This window comes from Phragmites australis, chromosome 2, assembly GCF_958298935.1.
Source record: "Phragmites australis chromosome 2, lpPhrAust1.1, whole genome shotgun sequence".
Taxonomy (NCBI): domain Eukaryota; kingdom Viridiplantae; phylum Streptophyta; class Magnoliopsida; order Poales; family Poaceae; genus Phragmites; species Phragmites australis.
The window spans coordinates 1,780,234-1,803,109 of NC_084922.1; the positions used below are offsets into that span (position 1 = coordinate 1,780,234).

The 22,876-nt window shown below is 44.3% G+C and overlaps 1 protein-coding gene and 1 pseudogene across 2 annotated transcripts; one reads left to right on the plus strand and one right to left on the minus strand.

Annotated features, from left to right (window-relative positions):
• The first annotated feature begins 1,306 nt into the window (after positions 1-1,306).
• LOC133893039 (basic leucine zipper 2-like) lies at positions 1,307-3,320 on the plus strand. 2 transcript variants are annotated; one of them, XM_062334018.1, is made up of 4 exons: positions 1,307-2,232; positions 2,333-2,423; positions 2,570-2,696; positions 2,842-3,320. In XM_062334018.1, exons 1-4 carry the CDS (start codon positions 1,706-1,708, stop codon positions 3,003-3,005), a joined length of 909 nt encoding a protein of 302 aa, XP_062190002.1. In that variant the 5' UTR covers positions 1,307-1,705; the 3' UTR covers positions 3,006-3,320. The 2 variants fall into 2 exon arrangements, with proteins under 2 accessions (XP_062190002.1, XP_062189998.1); XM_062334014.1 differs by having other exon boundaries at positions 2,570-3,320.
• A 7,389-nt stretch (positions 3,321-10,709) lies between these two features.
• LOC133910285 (uncharacterized) lies at positions 10,710-21,627 on the minus strand (annotated as a pseudogene).
• Between the last annotated feature and the right edge of the window lie 1,249 nt (positions 21,628-22,876).

Sequence of the window (22,876 nt, forward strand, 5' to 3'; positions counted from 1 at the left end):
GCATTCTCTGATGAAGGAATATTTAGGAAAGAGAAATGGTATACACAGTTAGAGATTTTTTACGAATCGTTTACAAAAGGGCTGCCGTGAAGAACGTGCACGTAAGAACGGGATTAACTACTAGGTGGTTTTGCGTAAATGGTGTTAAATAGTACCCCTTGTGATCAAGTGACCTAGCTTGGAGATATGCCTGGGGTATATTTGGAACAAATTTTAAAGGAATTTTGCTAGAGTTTTGCAAGAAATAGTTTAATAACGGGATTGTCTAAAACGTTATATATTTATATGATCGGAGAGAGTACAGTAGTTTTTTTTGGCATTAGTGTCTATCTCTTGGATAACTGCCGGTAATTTCTATGTTCGTTGCAGATCTCTAACATGGTTTCATATATTTACGGTCTGGATCTAATTTTTAGTGTAACATATGTTAAAATTTAACATAAAATTTATGATGAAGTCAAATAAAATTATATATGAGAAAACAAAGAATTTTTTTTATTATATATCATATGATAAATTAAATTCATACCATAAATATATGAGATTGAATCTTATAAGATTATTTTCTCTCTCTACCCCCTCATCTATGCATATGCTATAGCTGTTGCATCTTGATTACGCCTTACGAATTAAACTGCCTTGACCGTTATTGCCTTTTCTACCAAATCAATCCTCACTGACCATGTCCTTTTATGAGCAAGCAGTGGCAGACATCACTGTCGCATCCTCACTACACCGCCTCGAGCTGCTGCGGAACAACAAGTGTGTGTTTGGTTTTCTAAATTTAATCTGATAGATATTTATAATTTTTAAAAGATATTTATTTAGTTGCTTGTATTTATTATTGTAGTCTGATCTAGTGGATATAAATATATGATCTTATTATGATCTGAGTGAAGCTCGATTCAATTTTTAATATAGCTTGATCCAATAAATATAAGGTCCTGTATCTAAACTCACCTATTAATGTTACAAAATTATATTCATACAAGTAATTAATCATGATCTCAACTCATACGAATTTAGATTCAATTAACCTTACATAAACTCAACTCAAACTATCTAAATAGATACAAACAATTAAATATATATTTTTTAATAAATATAACTCATCTCACCCTACGTATACCATGAAGCTTTACGAAACATGATCAGTAACCAACACACCCCAACCGGACGGCCGCAGGAAAAGAATGCCACATGCCCCACATGTCAGTGGAACGAGGTCCACCGACCAAGCTGTAGGCCTAACGCCCTAACCCATGGGCGAGCGCAGTCCCCCTTCCCCCTTCCCGCCTCGCTTCCTCCCGCGCTCCTCCCCTGCTATTCTAACCACCAGCTGGTGCTAGCTGTCTCTCTCTTGTCATGTGACCTCCCCACTCTCTCACTCTATTTCTCTCTCTGCTCAGCTCAATTCGATCTTCTCTATCTCCCCCTCACCCTCCCTTGTCCCTATCATTCCCATTGCCCAATTTAGCTCACAAACGGGCCGAGCCGACCCCCTCACCGTCCATCCAAACCCATCGGCAGCGCCGGCACGGCGAGCAGCAAGAAAAACGCGAGCTAAAAAAGGAACCGCGCGCGCAATCCCCGGCACCGCGCCCGTCGCCCCTACATTGCCGCTTGAGCCCTCGGCATCGCAGAGGTTTCGGCGTTGCGCCATCCACTCGCGCGTGTTGTGCGTTGCCTCGTCCAACGCGCGGCCATGGCGCAGCTGCCGCCCAAGATCCCCACCATGGCGCCGACCTGGCCGGAGTTCGGGGGCGGGCACCACCACCACGCCCATCACCACCAGCGCAGCCCCTCCGTGGGCGCGTTCCTCGCCGCGCCCATGCCGCCGCTCCCGCCGCAGCACCAGCAGCAGCCGTCGTGGGTCGACGAGTTCCTCGACTTCTCGGCCGCCAAGCGCGGCGCGCACCGCCGCTCGGTCAGCGACTCCGTGGCATTCCTCGAGGCCGGCCCCGACGACAATGCCGGCGTCGGGGCGCACGACTTCTACCGCCTCGACGACGACCAGCTCCTGTCCATGTTCTCCGACGACCTGCCGCCGCCGCCTCCGCAGGCCGCGCCCGCGCCCTGCTCGTCATCGCCGTCCGACCACAACAGCATCAATGACGAGAAGCCGGACAAGGGCGAGACAGAGGAGGCGCAGAGCGAGTGCAACGGGGACGCCGCCGCCGCGCCGGGGCAGCCGGCCTCCCACGCCGCAGCTGACCCCAAGCGTGTCAAGAGGTGATTTTTATTCTCCCCAGCATCGCTCAATTCTGGCAATGTGCAACCTTCCAAGGCAGAATTCTCCAACCGCTTGCGTTTCTTGGTACCACAATCGCAGGATCCTGGCAAACCGGCAGTCCGCGCAGCGGTCGCGCGTGCGCAAGCTGCAGTACATCTCGGAGCTGGAGCGCAGCGTCACGTCGCTTCAGGTGCGCGCGCGCGCGTGTAGAATTATGCGTCTCTGAGCTGAATTTTGCCAAGAGCCGTGCTGAATGCGTTCCGCAAGCATTTCGAGCTGAATCTCACCAAGAAACCTGTGGATTTGACCCGCGAATTGTTTTGTGTGCTTGCGCAGACGGAGGTGTCGGCATTATCCCCGCGCGTGGCGTTCCTCGACCACCAGCGCTCGCTGCTGACGCTGGGGAACAGCCACCTCAAGCAGCGCATCGCGGCGCTCGCGCAGGACAAGATCTTCAAAGATGGTGACCGCTGTTACCACCTCGATTACAATTCTCGCCAGTCACTATATGAATTCAGTTCACGCTGCATGTATGAAGCTGCAGCCATGATGATGCATTACATCTCACTAACCACTGCTCTGACGCCGTCTGAATTCTCTGTGCGCAGCTCATCAGGAGGCTCTAAAGAGGGAGATCGAGAGGCTGAGGCAAATCTACCACCAACAAAGCCTCAAGAATGTGGAGTCCCCAACGGCCGATGCGGCCCCGATCCGCAGCGACAAGGATCTGATCGCCAGCGAGGGGGCCGCCGCGCCCTGTCCGCCCTCGTGATATGAAGAAGACCATCCGGTTGCTGTAGTGGGGTGGTCTGCCTCCCATGACAACGAAGTGTTGTTGTTAGGATTGGTGCATTGTCTGGGTTTGCATTCTTTGGGGTGTATGTAATGTAATGTAAAAAAAAAAGAACTTGATTGTTTTGTTCATTTTGGTTGGTTTGTTTGTTTGTTCATTCTTGCATCCTCTGCTGGCTGCTGTGCTGCTGCTCCTGATCCTTCCACCTCCCTGATTTGTAATTCAGATTGGTTGAGGTCAATTGTTTGTTTGGGTTGGTTTTGTATCTGATCAATCAAATGTATGTTTTCAGCATCAGTGTTCTTCCCCCTTGAATTTCTGTTCCTACTTTTACCAAACTTTGGCAACTCTACTTCTGAAATCTGTATGCAGCATCCATGTGCAACTTACCGCGTATGCTTTTAAACTTTTTTCATTGAATTGTGCACGTCTGCTTTACAATCAAGCAAATTAGCGTCCCCTGTCACATGCCATCGGCCGTCAACCAGACATGCAAGCATCCCATTCCTTGCTGTTTCATCACAGGATTTAAAAATATTGGCAGCACGCGAAGGTAAGGTACCTTCCTTCCGCTGCAAGGGATAGGCATGTTCGTCTGCAGCAGCAGCAGCATGTGCTGCGCCCACCCGTACCGGCCGGTACAAGTTATTCTGGCAAACAGGTTAGGTTAGCAGTTGTGTTTATGTCCTTGGGCAGTCAAGTAGCAGTACCCTGGCTTTGGACTCCGGCTTTACTGGTTCCAGAGGGACAAGACAAGCCCCTCTGCTGAGTACAAATCCCATCAAAAGGTTTCAACTTAATTTTGCGATCAACATTTTGTGACCAACCAGTACTTAAATTTCTACTTCGTTCAAAAAGACCACGATGTAACGGGCTGGTTTTCTTGCTAATAAGGATCGGGCTGGTTTTCTTGCTAATAAGGATGCGGTGATTGTCGAATAACGAGTTTTTTATTTTTTATTTTTTATAATATTAATATTTAAATAAATAGATCCATAATGAAAAGATTTATATAAATAGACATCTACCGTACTCTGAAAATGTTACAGCACTTTCAGAGGACGGTTAGCATACCGCGGTGGCACGGATACCTCTTATCGCTCTTACCGCCCTCTGAGAGGACGATTAGTGCCCGTGCCAGTCTCCCCCCAACGCCCCCTTACCGCCCTTTGATGGGCCGGTTAACCCAGTTTTATTACAAAAATAATAAAAATCACAAAAATTATCTAAGATAAAAATAACAAAAATTCTAGAAAATATTAAAGTGAAGATATAATAGATACATATAAATGAAATGAAAAAACCATACTAAATGTTAGATTGTGTACATGAGATGAGTACATGAAATTTAAATATTACTAATAGCATGTAGGTTACATCTAAGATATATACACAACTTAGGTAATAGATTAAAAATAATATAACCACCTTAAATTCAACAAGTACAACATTTAGTAGCATAAATATTATGGATGAAATGGCTCTTGAAGCTGTTTGTGTCTTATCTCCCGTTCCATCCAATAGTAATCATATTCTAGAGATTTTGGTCTATGTGGTGCCGGTATATACAGAAAATAATCAAGGTTAGGATCCCAGTCATCTGCCCCGTCGTTAAAAAATTCGTAATGGCGTGGAGTTCTCTAAGGAGTAAGCACGAAGTCATCATCATCGAAACCAACCCTTTCGGTTATGTCGGAAGTGGTAGAAGCGCGTCCTCTTGTGGTTGTTGTCGAACGACCACCTCTTTCACAACGGCTTGAACCATCGCCTCTTTCAGAATGGTGTGAAGGTCTCGAATGACCAACTCTGCGTCTCCAGTTATGTACGGGTGGGCACCCGTCATCGAATAGTAGATGCAGCCAAAAAAGTTTTCGATAGGTTTGTTCAGCAACTCTTCATCATGAGGGAATACCTAGTATAAAAAAGAGCATACGAAAATATAAATATATCTTAACAGTGCAACATAACAATTGACTAGGACATGTAATAATGATGAACGTACCTTAATGTGTTCCTCGTACTGCTAAGGTGCATAAATATCGTGTGTGCTCGCTTACTAAAACACTTTGCTATGTCAGCTAGTTCGCACATCCTGATATCTCTAACGACACTCTAACAAGTGCATCTTTAGGTCCATGGAGGTCACAGAGCTTACCGTTTGCCGTCATTCCTCCGTGGTGAAATAGGGACAACGGGTCATGGTTTGCCATTTTGACGACACTTTGTTCAGGTTCTCCTCCTTGAACACATCGTCACCTTTTGCCTGAGTCTCACTCATAGTCTGGGCTATCATTGAGAATTTAGATGTCCACGATAAATGTCTGCTTGAGGAGACAACCATAGTTTGAATAGTTTGGTATTAGGTATTAGATGGTAGTGGTGTTTCAAAAAACTGCGATGTCATGACCTTCTCGTTGCCTCGATCTCACCTTTTATAAGCAGGGATCGATGGTGTATGCACCAAGTGTAGGTATGTAATTTAGAGATAGTGCATGTATTGGATACCTTCCCACAACGAGTGGTCATTGGATTATGAGTAGTCGGCAGCGTACGGTCACATTGGTCTAAAAAGGTGGCTGCGAGCGATTGTGTCAGTCTGAAAAGTTGACAACGAGGGCCGCATCTCCCTGAAAAGGTGACAGTGAGAGGTGACTTCACTCTGAGAAGCTGATAGAGCGATGTCACATGGGATTAAGAAATGCATTAATGATATGGTAAGCAATAATGTCTAAACTTGTAATACATAGAAAACAGATGTGCGGTCACATCGCTCATAAAAAGCGGTAGTGTGCGGTCACATCGCTCATAAAAGGCGGTTTCGTTAATCTGAAAAGGCACTAGCGTGCGGTCACATGTAATATATAGAAAGTAGATACGTCTGAATATATAAGACTAGTTTGCGAATCGAATATGCATCATGAAACAAATATCTAAGTTACAAAAGCAAAGATAAAATCCTACTACTACCTCCCCGTTGCCATCGTTTGTTCCCACCATCATGGTCCCATCGCCGCTGGTTCGCCCCCACGTGGCCGCTAGAGTATGTCAGGTTGTCCGGTGGAACAACCTGTCTGGTAGGCCTCATAGCGATCAAAGGAGTTGAGGCCTCCTCCCGGGTCTACTGCGTCGGTAGTGGAGTAGTGGGTAACTAGGACTGTGTGACGATGTCGTAGTTCGGTGTGCCCCCGAAGAAATCCCTCACGAGGTCGAACAGGAGATCTGATCCAGGTTCATCCTCCTAACTCGGGTAAGACGACTGCGATGGTGCCACTGCCGTCCATGCATAATCACTAGAGGGGTCTGTGAACGGATGAATGTATTAGATACAATAAATGTGGAAATGAATGTATTAGTAAAAATGCAATGTTGTACCTGTATGATATGCAGGGGTAGTTGTAGACGGCCAGGCCTGAGTGCCAAAGTAAGGAGCGAACGGTGGATGTGCAGATGAAGACGTCCCGGCTTCATCACCGTAGTAACATGTAGAAAGATGTTACATTAGATATACTATTGAATATATTGAATGCGGCAGTATATTGCTGCATATTACCTGAAAGACCTACGAATGATGAATGTGCCTGTGCTGGCCATAGTCTAGGTGTTAGTACTGATAAGTGTGTAGGTGCACCTAATATAATTCGTTAAATTAATGCATCAGTAACAAAAATATATCGCTAAACAACATGCGTATGAAAAAATCGTATCTGTTGTTACCGGCCCTAGAGTCCGTGGTCGAGGTGGCGGTGTGGATGTTGCTCCCGGTGGAGTTCGTTGCACATGAGACCTCTTGGACGACTCTGCGTGGACCCCGCTGGACCTGGAAGGAGCACCGACGACGTATGCAGTGGATCAACATGAGGTAAGCTTTAGGGCCCGAGCGGCATTGTCAAAAACCCGTCTCAAAAATCCTACTACATCCATTGCACTAAGCTTAATCCCTTGCCTGAGGCGTTCCATGGCTCCAGCCGTGTCCCTATGTATATTGTATATGATATCGGCCTGTTGAAACAAACATCAAATGAGAATTTCAATTCATAGCGGTTCATATGGGATTACATGATGACAAAGATACGTTAATTAAATATACTGTTAATGCAGCGTCCTCGTCCCAATAGACCGGGTAGGCCTCCATAGTCGAAGCAATGTGCGGCCGGACGTTACCTGGGGTGTAGGTGACCCGTGTACGTGTACGCGAGATGTACCACCTCAGGTACTCCTCGAAACCCAGGTTAGCGAAAAAATGAGGCTTCTCAATGACATCCTCAAGGGCATGGGCCCACGTCGAGACATATGGCGCCAAGCAATCTACCCATAGGTTGCCACCCAATTGGCCATTACGTGTATACTGCAAGTCAACAATATTAGATAGATTAAAAATGAGATTAAGCATGCTATGGATTATGTATTTGATTTTAGTTACCTGTGAACGTGGGGCAGAGTCGTGCAGACGTTGATGAGGGGGGAACACCTGGAAGCGTCCGAACTGCCTCATCACATGGTGGGGTGAGTACTTCTCGATGTAGATGTCGAAGATGAGCAACTTCTTCGTAAGCCAGTAGTCCTCGTCGTGGCTGCACAATGGAGAAAGATCGAAAGGCGCACGGTCTTGTATCATCAAGTGGTTGTAGGGGGTCCAGGCCACGTTCTCTGGACACAGGCGATCGAACTGTGACCTAAAAAGCTCGTACGCGCTATGGTCCTGCTCATGTGCCTAGTGCGACTGTGGGCGATCAATGAAGGATATCACCATTGCCTTTAAAGCAGCTACATTGCGATCCATAAAATATCTGTAAGTTTCATGCAGAATCTTCAACAATTCTAACAAGTGGGAGGGGCCTCATACTTCGCATAACCCAGTTGTAGATCCTAATAAGATTTGTTGTCATTATCCCATATCTTGCCCCTCTAGTGTCGTACATCAATACATATTTCTCTCTTGGCTCATTTTGTATCCACTACAAAAAAATTCCTAACAACTGACCCTGATCTCCTTACTATCTGGGGAGTATCTGTTGGGATGGGTCCAAGAAAAACCGGCTCATCTTTGGTGTCTGTTACCTCAGCTGTCTGCTTCGTGGTTAGTTCGTCTAGTCTTGTCCATAGTGCGTTGAATTTTTCTCTATTGATTTTGGCTGCATAATTTTTTTGAAAAGATTCATCAAGTTTGTTTTTGAATTGTCTGTAAAAGTTTGCACCCATATGCCTCATGCACCACCTGCTCTTCAAATCGGACCACTTTGCTCTTACACACCATCGAACACTGTTGTATTGCATATCCAGCAAAGCCTGCAACATCCCTACATGTTTATCACGAATCAAACATACATCAGGCTGGTCCAAAACAATAGCATACTTGACCCGCTCAAGGAACCAATACCATAGGTCCCCATTCTCACTCTCTACGAAGGCAAACCCAAGTGGCATGACTTGGTTGTTCCCGTTTACCCCAATTGCAAACAATATCTGTTATTTATACTTCCTAATGAGGAGTGTCCCGTCCAAGCAAATGATGGGTCAATAATGCCTTGATAGTTGCTGCAAATGCAAAGAAAGCACGCTGCAATACTCGTTTCCTAAGCTTCTCACTCGAGGGGTAATGCTTGATGTCAAAGTAACTCTCGCACACATTGCGGCTACTTGACGTTGTACTCCCTTTTACTTGACTTTACAACCTTGAATTGCCTCCAAGAGATAGCGACCATAATTTCACTGTATCAATAATAACCTCCTTAGTAGCGTATAGCACCCTAAGACACCTCGTTCTCATGATATTCCCACGGTGTCCGATGACCCTCACTGACCACTAGCTTTAAAAATTCCTGATTCCCTACTCCACAAGAACAAGAGTATTTTCCTCCTCGTCGGATGAATCCTCGTCGGCAATGGCTTCATTGAGCTCATGATCCCCCCTCTCTATCTCTTCAATTATGTTAGAGATTTACTCCCCCTCATCGGCTACACCCTTCGGTTTCATCTCCTACACATGCCCAATATCTTGCTCATCCCCCATATTTGCCGGGTGTGCTTCATCCACCACTGTCTGACTTGTTCCTGCTACTGCTTCCCCAATGTTTTCCTCTGTTGGATCCTACTAGTACGCCTAAGCTAGCAACACAAGAGGGAGATCACGTTCACATGCTATATCTACGTATTGCCTCTAAGTAGATGTCGCATTAATCAGGACGAGCTTACCGAAGTACCCTTAGGTAGCACGGCTTTGCACAACTCTCAGCTTAAGCTCATGTTATTAGGGATCCAGTTGAAAATAGCGCATCAACCACTTGCACACACCCACTATGGTCCTTTCATTGGCTCTACTAAGTCTCTTAACGACATGCTGAAATTCAGAGAGATCTACACTGTTAGGACCATAACCAATATGACCTTCATAATAATATATTTGAAAATATAGCTTATCGGATATCCTTGACAACATCCGAAAATACGTCCAACGTTAATACCGAAAAACTATACTTCTGATTATCGAAACTCTGACAAAATTACCAGAACCGATGATCACCTAACAATACGTTTAGTTCGCAATATTGCTCATAAGCAAACTAACCAATTTAAACTAATTAAACCCCATCTACTTAATACAGTTTCTAATTATCTATAATTATTACCTACATCACTATTTTGTAAAATCTAAATAATCAAAACTACCGTACTCTAAATACAATTATACATCTAATGGCTATCCTACCATGTTAAAATAGATCTTTATAATATACTATAAAAAAAAGAAAAACTTCATTTTCTAATTACCTTGGTAAAGCGTAGGTCTCATATAATGTAACTACTATTATATCGCTAAAACATGATAATTACTAATAAAAACATAAGTCTAGAAAAATTACCAGAAACCGAGATCCTAAATTCATTGATAAAAAATCGTAGGGTTTCACCGCGCTTCCTCCCTCTCCTCTCGTCCCCATCCTTTTTTTTTGGATTTAAATGCCTATTTTACTTAATTTTCAACCTATTTATAGTGTGTTGGGTGGAGGAGGAGCGCACAGTGGAGGGCTAACTACCCCCTGAGAGGGCGGTAAAGGCACTAACCATCTTCTTAGAGGATGGTAACAGGGCACTCGGGGGAGCCTGGCACGGACGCTAACCGCCATATTAGAGTGCGGTAAGAAGTACCCGTACCACCACGGACGCTAACCGCCCTATTAGAGTGCGGTAAGAAGTACCCATACCACCGTGACATGATAACCGCTTTCTGAAATAGCCGTAACCCTTTTAGATAGCAGTAGACGTCTATTTGTACCAATCTTCCTATTAGATGTCTATTTATTTAAATATTAATGTTAAAAATGTAAAAATAAAATAACTCGTTGAATAACATGCTTGGGTAATTCGGTTTGGGCTACTGCAGGTTTTGTTAAAAACACCAGATTGCTTGGCTAACTCAAGGCATGAACTAGAGAGGCCAATAATAGATAATACAGCAGGCCTAGAGGCCGAAGAATTTTTAGCCATCATGAGTTGAGCCAAGAGATTAAACATTATTGTTGATTAATAAAGCCCTTTCCTTCCTCTCAAAAAAAAGTTGAGCCAAGAAACGGACCACAAAAGTACAACTCATTCCCTTTACGCAAACTTAGGACATGCTAAAATGAAGAAATAACTTATGACGGAGGATGACCCCGGTACCAAATTCAGCTGAGTATGGGGATAGACCGAAACAAAATATTTGTCAGCTCAACAGTTAGAATTCAACATTGCAAGGGAATTCCGTGGCACAATAACAAAAGCCGAGGGTTAGAACTCAAGACTCTCAAGTGTGACCGACCATCTACAGCCATATCTCAATACAATGGGAATGGCATTAGGCAAATGCGAAACAAAATTGCCAGCACCCATTATGGGTCTGTTAAGAGTACCTACCCCTAAGAACGGCAGCGTTTTGGTTCAGATTTCAGAAGAGGAGGTCTTCTAGTTCTCATCTTGGCCAATTATCCGATTAACTACGCCAACAGCAATAGTGTGTCCAGACGACCTTAAGTATGCCCTCCCAAGAGCTCGGCCCTTAGAGAATTACTGAACACAGACCGCGCCATCTAGGGTAACCTGACAAAATAAGAACAGCATGAATAATGAACTGTACTGTACAAATTTCACAAACTATATGATCCTAGGGTATGGAACTTTGTAAACAAAAGTTGATCACAATGATCCGTTTCATTGGTTACCTGTACAACAGCATTCTGCTTCGATTTAAGAAATCGAGGTGCCGATTTACTTGGTTTGCCAGCCTTGTCAAGCAATGCAATGATTTTGTTATTCTCGCGGCCTCCTTCACACGATGTATGTGAAACTCCACCTAGGTCCATAAAACATTGTTATGATCACCCCAAGGAAAAGCTAATCAAGCAGGCTTTTAGTCATATTTTTACCTGAGAACCAACAAGAATAGGAGTGGTGATGTCCAGGACTAGAACCTTCAGCTCCATGTGGTTAGTTACAGCCACCGGGAAACCAGGGTGACAAAGAACCCCGCCAGGTATAAGTTGACCCCCATCAATACCTTGAAAACTAACGGCCACATTGTCACCAGCCCTCGCTATGCTGCATGAATTAGAGTCCCACTCTATGGTTTTCACGTCGCCACTTGTCCACGGGGTAAAACTAACACCTGCAACAAAAGGGGAAAAAACAAATTGTCAGAAGAGAGAAAAATATGAGAAGCATTATAGTTCACAACCATTCAATTGAACTGTCAAGCAAGAAGAACAGGAAAAGTATTTCTTCCCGGAACAAAATCTTAAACAACTTAGATGCAGCTACATTTTCCCATCATGTTGTTACCGAAAGATCAAACATTAGCACTTCACAAACAACATCATGGTCTAAATAGACTAGAATCAACCTATCCTCATTGTCGTAACTGATCTCAAATTCTCAATGCAATAGGGGAATAAATCAGCTGCTGAAGGGATAAAACTTTCGAGAAATCTACCTTCGAACCAATTTGTATAGCCCCAGTTTCCAATTTTCCAAAAGCTGCCAACTGCCCTGTTGACTGAGACTTGATAACATCACAGATTGGAAGAATGAGGGGCTTTGAAACATCCCGAGAAGGAAGCTGCAGAGAATCTATAGCATCCAAGAGATAGAACCCTTGATACCTAAAAGGACATATCCATTTTATATTCAAAACAATGCACTTTTGTTCAGAGAGATAGTTTGCCCCGAAGACACTCAAATTTGACCAAATAGTTCCTATGAAAGTATGCATTCGATTATGCAAATAAGCTGCCATCAGACTAGTAGAAACCAGTTACAGAAAGAAAAAAATAATCTTTTACCTGACACTAAACATTTAACTATAGGCACAGCATATCATTCTAAGACTAGTGGAAAAGTTGTCCAAAACATTGATAAGTTTCAGGGTAACAATTAACCAGATAATACTAACATACAAATCCATGTGCTGCAAAAATGGATAAGCAAATTAACAGTTAATCGCTCCAGTCTCTTGTCGTTTTTGAGATGGACATGGACTGCAATCGCATTTTCACCTTTCCAAATTATACGTAGGAAAATTTATAAAAAACATACAACATCCAGCCAACAGGAGTGTCATTTGGGATACGCATAGCATTTTTTTTTAAATTGAATATCGAGATCAAACTTATGAAGATGATGTGTAGATTCGTCCGAAAAACACTTGACAATATTATAATTATACTAGGCTTAACAAATATACTACAATAGAAACTAGAGCCACAATTGCATTTTGGGAGATAGTATCAATGTTCAAAACGACACTGACCAGAGGGAGTAACAAGTGCCACTGATGATAATGCCCTAAGATCATTTTCATGCAAGAAACCAAAACATTGCTATGTATATTAGTGGTCAAAGTTTCCAAGGGAATTTAATTCTTTGCCACCCTACCGGATGGCGAGCTCTCAAATGCCATCTTCCTGGGTAACTTGGACAATTTGCCACATGGTCCCCACTAAATCTTACTGGTTTGCCACTTTCATGACTTAATGGGGGTATCAAGGTCATTTTTCTCTTCCCTCCTTATTCCTCTGTTCCCCACTCCTGAATTCCTGCTCCTGCCTGCTGCCGCATGGCCGAACACCACGCGGTCGACCTTGGGGTGATTGAGCAACAGTGAAGAATCGGGCCATGGCGAGATCCACACTAGCTACATCGTGGGGCTACCACCGCAAGCAAGTGGCGGCGGTCGCAGCCATGAGGTCCTCGAGGATATGGTTGGGCTGTTGGCGGAGGCGTCACGAAAGGTGGCGGTGGAGATCTCCATTAAGTTACTGATCATCGGCTCCTTGCCCCGATGATGACCCTCTCCCGGTCCTCCTTTGCTGTACACACTTTTGTCGGACACACAAACAAGCAACGGAAGAAGGAGCTTGCGGCGCTAGAACAAGGAACGAAGCAGGTCTCCTCGGCAAAAGGCTAGAGATAGATTTCTGTTAGTAGTTAGTTTGGTAGAATCTTTAGCTAGGAGATAAGAATTGTTAGCTTAAAGATTAGGTTTGTTATTCAGTTTAGTTAGAGATAGAGTTGTTAAATGGATTGTAAGCGCCAACTCTATTTAAGAGCATGGATTGTTCGGCATAATCAAGCAATGAAATAAGTTTAGAGTCCATGTAATTCGCTACTCAGAGCATCCTTGAGAGGGCGAGTACGCTCCGCCATCTATCCCTACCGATCCAATCAACTAAACCATATCATCTTTGGTATCACCTTAAAGGACTTTGTTTCAACTGCCCCAAAAAAATTCTCTAAGGAGCACCTACAACACTACTCCATGAGGAGAATATATCTCCTAGAACTTGGCGATGAAGATGAATTGGAAGCGGATTAGATGATGATGGGCCAAAAATCTCGATGCATGCCATAACGGGCATTGTGTCCAGTCAGAGTATGCATCTGCAGGTGGAAATTACTGGACAAGGTCTGCGTGCACTCATGGACACTGGTTTGACTCATTCATTTATCGCAGAACACACGATGCGTCGGCTTGGACAGTCCTTCGTACCTCAGCCAGGTCTATCAAAGGTGTCGCCAACGATGATCGACTCCCATGTTCCGGGATCTGCACAAGTGCAAAGATGACTACTGGCGGTGAATCCTTTTGCCTTAGTTTGTATGTCCTGCCATTGGAAGGATATGAACTGGTTTTGGGGATTCCATGGTTGCGCACATTAGGCCCGATGCTATGGGATTTCGAGTGGTTGTCCATGTCTTTTTGGCGCGATGATCATCGAGTGCGGTGGTTCGAGATGGACACGATAGCGGCACCATGACTACGCGCATTACAATCCGACGTTCTCAGCCTACTTTTGTCGTAATTCAATGACATCTTTAAAGCTCCTCAAGGTCTTCCCCCTCGTTGGCGTTTTGATCACCATATTCATCTGCTACTGGGAACCACGCTGATCGTTGTCCGCCCCTTATAGGTACCCACAACTGCTCAATGACGAGATCGAGCGCCAATGCGCAGACATGTTGTGCCAAGGTATTATCAGGGAGAGTACATCGGCTTTCTCCTTGCCGGTTCTTCTTGTGCGCAAGCAAGACAACTCATGGACTTCTGTGTTAACTCTTGCGCACTGAATGCCAAGACGGTAAAGGATAAGTTCTCGATCCCGGTCATTGATGAGCTAAATGGGGCTCGGTACTTCACGAAGTTGGACCTTCGCAATGGCTACCATTAGGTTCTGATACACCAGCTGGACATCGAGAAGATGGCTTTTTGTACCCATCACGGCCATTACGAGTTGTTGGTGATGTCATTCGGACTGACGAACACGCGTTCCACCTTACAAGCATTGATGAACGACGTCCTCAAGACTTTTATCCAACGGTTCATGCTTGTCTTCTTCGATGACATTTTGATATACAGTGCGTCGTGGTATGAGCATTTGCATCACATTCGAGCGGTATTGTTGTTGCGGGAACACCAGCTGGTGGTGAAACGTTCCAAGTGCTTGTTCAGGGAACAGTGGGTAGCGTACCTCGATCATGTTGTTTCCAGCCAGGGAGTTGCAATGGATCCGTCGAAGGTGGAGGCTATGCAGGCTTGGCTAACACTGGGAACGATGCGTGCTCTCCGTGGATTTCTCGGCCTCATGGGTTATTATCGCAAGTTAATTAAGAACTACAGCACGATGACCAGACCAGTGACACAATTATTGAGGAAGGAGGCATTTGTGTGGACAACAGATGCAGACCAAGCGTTCAGCGCACTGAAGTGGGCATTAATGGAGGGACCGGTCTTGCAACTGCCGGACTTTGATCAACACTTTGTCGTCGATTGCAACGCCTCTGGATCGGGTTTTGGCGTGGCGCTGCATCAAGGCGGTGGACCGATTGCGTTCTTCAGTAGAGCAGTAGCGACCCACCATGCCAAGTTAGCCACGTACGAGCGCGAGTTGATCGGTCTTGTGAAGGTGATGCGTCATTGGTGGTTGTATTTGTGGGCGAGGCCGTTCGTCGTGTGCACGGATCATTACAACTTGAAGTTCTTGTTGGTTTTTCGGTCCAGTGGGAGGCAAATTTTATTTAACCAGCGCTTGTCGACGATCTCTCAGCACACATGGGTCAGTAAGCTTTTCAGGTATGATTTCTCTGTGGAGTTTAGGCCGAGGCGGCAGAATATTGCAGCGGATGCTCTCTCCGATGGGATGAAGATCAGAGCACCAATTTTACGTTGACCATACCCGAGATCGAGCTCTTTCGGGATGTCCAACAAGAGGCTTCTTCACTTCTTGAGATTACAGCCAAGAAGGCGGAGATGTCATCAGGAACAGTTGGTCCGCATTGGTCCATCATCGAAGGCTTCGTTGTCCACAAGAACCGCATCTTCGTTCGTTCATCATCGACACTGTGCCCGCAGATATTAGTTGTAGCGCACGGCACATGTCACGAAGGCGTGCAAAAGACTTTGCATCGCTTGTGTCGTTTGTTCTATAACCCGCATGCCACTAGATTGGTATGGGACTTCGTGCAAGGGTGTGCAGTATGTCAACACAATAAGACGGAGCATCTTCACCCGACAGGACTCCTTCAACCTTTGGAAGTACCACAGGCTGTTTGGGCGGATATAGCCATGGACTTTGTCAAATGATTTCCGAAGGTTGGAGGTAAATCGGTGGTGCTGACGGTGGTCGATAGATTTTCTAAGTAGGCCCACTTCACCGCATTGGGTCATCCATACTTGGCCATGTCCGTCGCATAGGCGTTCTTCGATCAGGTCATGCATCTCCATGGGATTCCAAGTTCGATTGTGAGTGACAAGGATCCGGTTTTCACAAGCACCTTCTAGATAGAATTTTTCAAACTCACAGGTATCGAATCGAATTTTGGGCGTGTATTTGCGCTGTCTCGATGGTGATCGGCCGCACAACTGGCTTAGGTGGTTGCCATGGGCGGAATATTGCTTCAATACTTCATTTCAAACATCTCCAAAAGCTACGCCGTTCTAAGTGGTGTATGGTCGTGCTCCGCCCGAGTTGATCTCATACCAGCTGGGGTTAGCAAGGGTCGTAGCAGTAGACAAGCAGCTCCGAGATAGAGATGTTTTTCTTGCTGAAATCAGGGAACGTTTGCGCCAGGTCTAGGACAACACGAAGCTATAGTACAATGACAATCATCGGGACATTGAGTTCACAGTGGGAGGTTGTGTATGGTTATGATTGCAACATCAGACGACAACAACTATAATAGATCGATCAGCTGGGAAGCTAGCTCCTCGTTATGATGGGCCATTCCAAATCACTGAGCGGATCGGTCCGGTTGTGTATCGTTTGAATCTACCGGCTAGAGCTCGAATTCATGATGTCGTTAATGTGGGGTTCTTGAAGAAATATCATGGGGATCCTCCTACGGAGATTGCCAGGTTACCGCACACCAAGCATGGTCGTGTACTGCCTGAGCCGTCAAGGATTGTGTGCTCGAGACTCAATCGAGGCGTGTGGGAGGTTCTGGTGCAATGGTGGGCCAAGGCGCCGCAAATGCTACCTAGGAGATGTTGGAAGGGTTTATGCAGCAACATCCAGAGTTCCATCGAGAACAAGATGTTTCGCCAGGTGGGCGAAAATGTTGTAGACGCTTTTGTTGGACGCACGTACATGTGACAGAAGAAGGAGCCTGTGGCGCGGGAACAAGGAACGAAGCAGGTCTCTTCAGCAGAAGGCTAGAGATAGATTTCAGTTAGTAGTTAGTTTGGTAGAATCTTTTGCTTGGAGATAAGAATTGTTAACTTAAAGATTAGGTTTGTTATTCAGTTTAGTTAGAGATAGAGTTGTTAGATGGATTGCAAGCGCCGGCTCTATTTAAGGGCATGGACTGTTCGGCATAATCAAGCAATGGAATAAGTTTAGAGTCCACGACTCCACATAATTCGCTACTCAGAGCCTCCTTGAGAGGGCGAGTACGCTCCTCCATCTATCCCTACCGATCTAATCAACTAAACCATATCATCTTCCTTGTCGCTAGTGCGCAGGGGCCAGGCGTAGGTGATGGTGTGTGGGTGGGGACGCGACGGAGGAACAGGCGTTGCCGCCGTCTGGCGCCAACGAGGAGTGCATGGCCCCCTTGTGCCTCTATTCTTCTTCCTCAGTGTTCCGGTGGCAGGGTGGGGGTTTGCGGTGTGATGTGGCTGCGTAGGCCATGGCGGGCAGCATAAGGGCTAAAGAAGGAGAGAGCTAAGAGTGCATGGAAGGAGGAGGGCAAAATAGTCATTTCACATTTGAGCTGATCTAGAAAATAGTAAAATAGTGCTAAAAGGTGCTGAAAGTGGCAAACGAGCAACATATTGTGGGGATCGGATCGAAAATGTCAAAGTCACCCGGGAAGATGGCATTTGAGAGCTTGCCATCCAGAACGGTGGCAAAAAGTTAAATTCCCCAAGTTTCCCAAGGTTATTGCAGACATTCTGGATGGCATCTATTCAGGGCTGGAGTAGTATTAGAAATATGAGCACCACAATGGAGTTATACTCATAAGTGATTGTTAGTACCCTATAATATTCAATTCATGGGATGATAAAGATTTATGGTCCATCGTGACAATAGGTTTACTTTCAGCTGTGTCTTCTATACACCGTGTCATAAATTTCAGTAGTGACTAGTGTGTACAACAATAAGTTACCTATCTATGATTCCTGCAGACAGCTCATAAGAGGTCATAAACTCCACAACCTCCTCACCATTGAAGAAAGACTCATTGTAACGCAGTGTTTTACATGAGACAAAAGTGCGCCTGAAACAGAACTTACCAGGAGGTCAAACAAGCATCTGAAGGAGGTTTGATCAAATTTTGATTTTCGACAGCACTAAGAGGAATCCAGGTAATAGTCAGGAAACCACCAAGTTGTAGTTTGATGAACTCAAATCTTTCTTTTGAGTACCCAACAGCATCCATCTGTTGACTGCGACAACAAGCTGTTCAACACCAAAGCTTCTAATAAGCTCCGCATGCTCTTTAGTCTGGCCAACACTTTTTCCTCCTTCACCATCCTGCCTGCTTCAAAAGAACCAGTGGAAGCATCAACCACAAGAATAGCTGCATCAGCTTGTGTTGCACCAGATATCATATTTGGCACAAAATCTTTGTGGCCAGGCGAGTCGAGCAAAACTACACGGTATTTCTTGGTCTCCAAATAAGAGACAGCCACAGTCATTGTCACACCTCGTTCTCTTTCTTCGCTGCTCACATCCATGGCCCATGCAAAAGCAAACAATCCCTTCCCCTAAAAAAACGAATTATACAACACAAACAGTTAGATGTGCACAGGACAGCAACATGAAGAAATATAGCATCTGATATGAGAGGAGCAACATACTTTCTCTTTAGACTCCTCCTCATTCTTGTGCATATCTTTTTTCGATATCCTTCCTAATAGAGTAGTAATCTCCCAGATAGTGTTGACTTGCCAGAATCAACGTGACCCACCTAACCAAATTGTTCAGAGACACTTCCCTTTAGACAAAGGACATTTTAGAAGAACAACAATGTCAAATCATACATGCTGTATTTCCAACAGAAGATGAGTGATGACCTACTATTGCAAGGTTTAGTTGGCTCAGCACCCCTGGCTCCTGATCAGCTAACATCCACTTTTCAGGCTTATACTCTTCAGGCAAACAAGGTTTGATAACATTTACATTGTTCTTTTCTAAACTTAGCTGGCTTATGTCAGAAGAGAGTTTCTGGGTCACGTCATCATTCGGTGAAGAACTGCTAGGCCCACTACTCTGGTGTCCCTTTCGCTGAAAACGTGTCCTCTCCACAGGCACTTCTTCAGAAAGTACAGGGATCTTCTTCTTTTTTCAGCACATAATAAGCTACCAGCAGATGCTAACTGTATGGAATTGGCTGTTGAGATACATAAACAATTAAAATGGAGGAAATAAAAGAATAGCTAATAGCCTTTATTTTCAGCAGACAAGCTTATTAACAGACAGAGCAATAAGACTGTTATAGCATAAGCAGCACTGCAACTTTAGTTCAGCATTTCAACCTTAACACAAGAAGAACTCTATTCAGAAGACATGCCTAACAATGTATTGACTGTGAAGGCATCCAACAACCGAATCACTTCTACCTAGTGTATATCGACAATGTTCAGCATCCAAATATATTTATGAATAGTCCCATGCTCCGAAATGAAATAGCAACAAATTTCTTCGATTTGACTGCCCGGAAAGTAAACGGTCCACAAAGCCATGAGAGCATGAAATACTGATGTTTAAGGGGAGAGAAAAATCACAATCCTGTTCCAAAGATACAAGAAGCAAGTGCGCACTGTTATATTGTGAATTCTTACTTTTTTTTCCTGTTTGTTGATATGATTAGGAAGCAGCAGCCGAATTGATGGTACATGCCAGCTGGGTTCTTAGTTAGACATATAAACAATCAATACAAATGATGCCAATTTGCACCAGTAATACCTTTATCACAGGATGTACTAGCATGCTTCCTCTTAGAATCACCATCAAAATCTACAGCACGAGTCTTCACGGGTGTCTTGGCAGAGTCAAATTTTGATGCGGCAGTCCTAAGCTCACTTGACACTGCACTAACTGCAACTGATAGAGATAACATATAAGGTAATATTACAATTCCTTGTATACTAACAAACAGAATCGGAATGGATAAAGCATGTGCAACTCCTAGCTACCTTTTATTGTACCATCCTAGGTAGATTTGACAAAGGATTCACGGAAAACCCCACACATCTCACAGTACACCATGCTGCATGATTATTGAATGTGCACATGGGACACGTCCAATGCACGGGGACCGCACTTGAGGACTTCTTCAATGATTCTATGAAAGATATTGGTAACAAATATTAGAGATCAAAGAGAAGTATCACAGTCAATAAGATTTTAGCAGAGAAACTCCTCAAAACTAAACCACACAATAAGGACGCAAACTGCAAATCATTCAAAGCTAAAATCTTTGCAGAACCAAAGGGTAGCAATCAGAATTCAGCAAGAATAGTTTCAGTAGCTTAGAATGTTAGAAACAATTCGATGCATGTGCACCAGAATTCAGCAAGTAACCAGTAGAGAAACCAGCTAGTTGACTGGTAGCCTGCTAAACCCCAACAACTTTGAGCCATTTTCATAATGTCTGAGGTTTTCGTGTAAGTTTTGACTAGCTGACTGGATGGATGAAATTTGACCTTGGTCAGAAAATGCACATGGGCACCGACTCCTTCAACCAAATGAATATGCAACGCAATATCTCCACGCACTGGATAAGAGAGATGGAGAGTTGCGTGTAATAAGCCATCATTTCACATATAGCATGTTATATCTACAATGCAAATGGACACAGGTACATGCAATCAACAACATTCAGTTGAATTTACTAGCAGTTAAAGCAAGACAAGGGAATAAACGATAATCAGTTGAAAACCATTGCTTTGAGCAACAACAATGATGTTGTGGAGCCTTATCTAAGGCATGCACTACTTCTGTTTGTCAGATTCAGAATATAAAGCAACTCTAGTAACATTTCCCCTCATTAGTGGCGAGATGCATCATGCTAGAAGCTTCAAAAACATACCTTTCTCCTTAACAGGATGTTGATTTTTGTCATATCCGGTCTCATCAGAATCATCATACTCATCATAATCATCATAGTCATCACCATAGTCAGGTCCAGAGACAACTTTTGCGAGGCATTCTCCTAGATTCCAACAAGGAAGGCAGTGTGATCCATACATGACTAGCACAGCTAAAATTAAGAAATGTCTCAACTCAAATAACGAATTCTGAATCACATCAACCGCGAAATCCACAAAAAAAAGAAAGTAGCCAGTCACCAGTGGCATATGCAGGACTAAAACGGGGGCGTGCTAGTGCGATAAAACTACAGGGAGATGCAGAGCACCACCCCAAGCCTACAGTAGCCTGCAATACTACCAAAGTGCAATCAGAATTCACAGGTTCAAAAGCCTAACAATCTGATATACCATCCCAAATGCTTCATCCTCGTCAAACAAGCAATCAAAGTAACTCAAACAACAAACCTTACCTCTCAGGCTCTCAGCCTACCCTCAGGTCAGGCACACGTTTCAAGCTGTCATGAACAGGCAATCCATCCCAGGCAATTCGATGAGCATGTCTAAGGCGGTTAGACCACAAGAATGTCAAGATTGATCAGCGCAAATTGAGAAGCATCTAGTCAAATTCATTTCTCTGTATCTAACATTTTACAGCATCTTAACATCAAAACACAAACTATACAGATTAGAGAGAGCGAGAGGCATCATAATTCAACGCATGTTTACTATGCCGATCCCTCTACCTCAGTCCTCTCTGCCGCCCTCCCTATCGCTGCTGCACCTTCACCCAATCTCTCCTCTCCCTAAGTCCCAACTCCCTAATGCTGCTGTCGAACCCACTCTCTGCCACTCCTAACCCTACGGGCTGCGGTGAGCCGCATGCCGCTGCCACACCAAGTACCCGATAATCCGCCCACGAAGAACACGAAAGCGAACAGCAACCCCAACGAAAAACTAACAGATTGGGGCACCGTCTGAGCGCGAGCGCAGTAGCTCCAGCCCCAATAAATGCCCTGAAAATTGCCAGAAAACAAAGGGGAGAAACGGGGAAAGAGCGGGTGTACCTAGACGTAGGGATGAAAACGGAACGGGAAAATTCCGTTCTGTCCCGGTGCCGTATACCCTTTTTTTCAGTCCGTTTTCGTTTTTTCCCGTTCCCATCTATCCTGTTTTCGTTTCCGTCCGGCTGAGAAAATATGAAAATGAAAACGGTAGAGGGTTTTTCCGATCGTTTCCGTCCGTTTTCACCCCTACGTTTACTTATGTCTTTGGTTGAGACTTATCACTTATGTTATATTATATGCTCGAGTATCGAGTTAAGGTTTATATGGTTCTTTTTTAGAGGGGTACAAAACATGACATATATAACCCACTTACATCACACTCATGCCTAACACACTCACACACGTGCATGTTCTAAGCATATACGTTACAGATATATTCTCGCTAAACGGGCATGTGTGTGCATATCCCTAACTACTAAGGAAAAACCCCTGATAAGGCTCGTGGTCGATCCCAGGGATCGAACCCACGACTGGCCGTCCCTGTCAGTCTACCATTGAGAGCGAACCAACCGAGCTACTGCTCAGTCCTAAGGTTTATGTTGTTGTATCTTTGTATCTTGTATTGTTTGAGTCAAATATTGATAAAAAATGATATGTCATGTGAATCGAAAAATTATATGACATTTTTTTATTTTAATGCGACTTGTTGATTGGATTGGTTCATTAAACTTATTAATTCCGTGTTATCTGAAGGTAATGTTAAACTTATATATGTTGACATG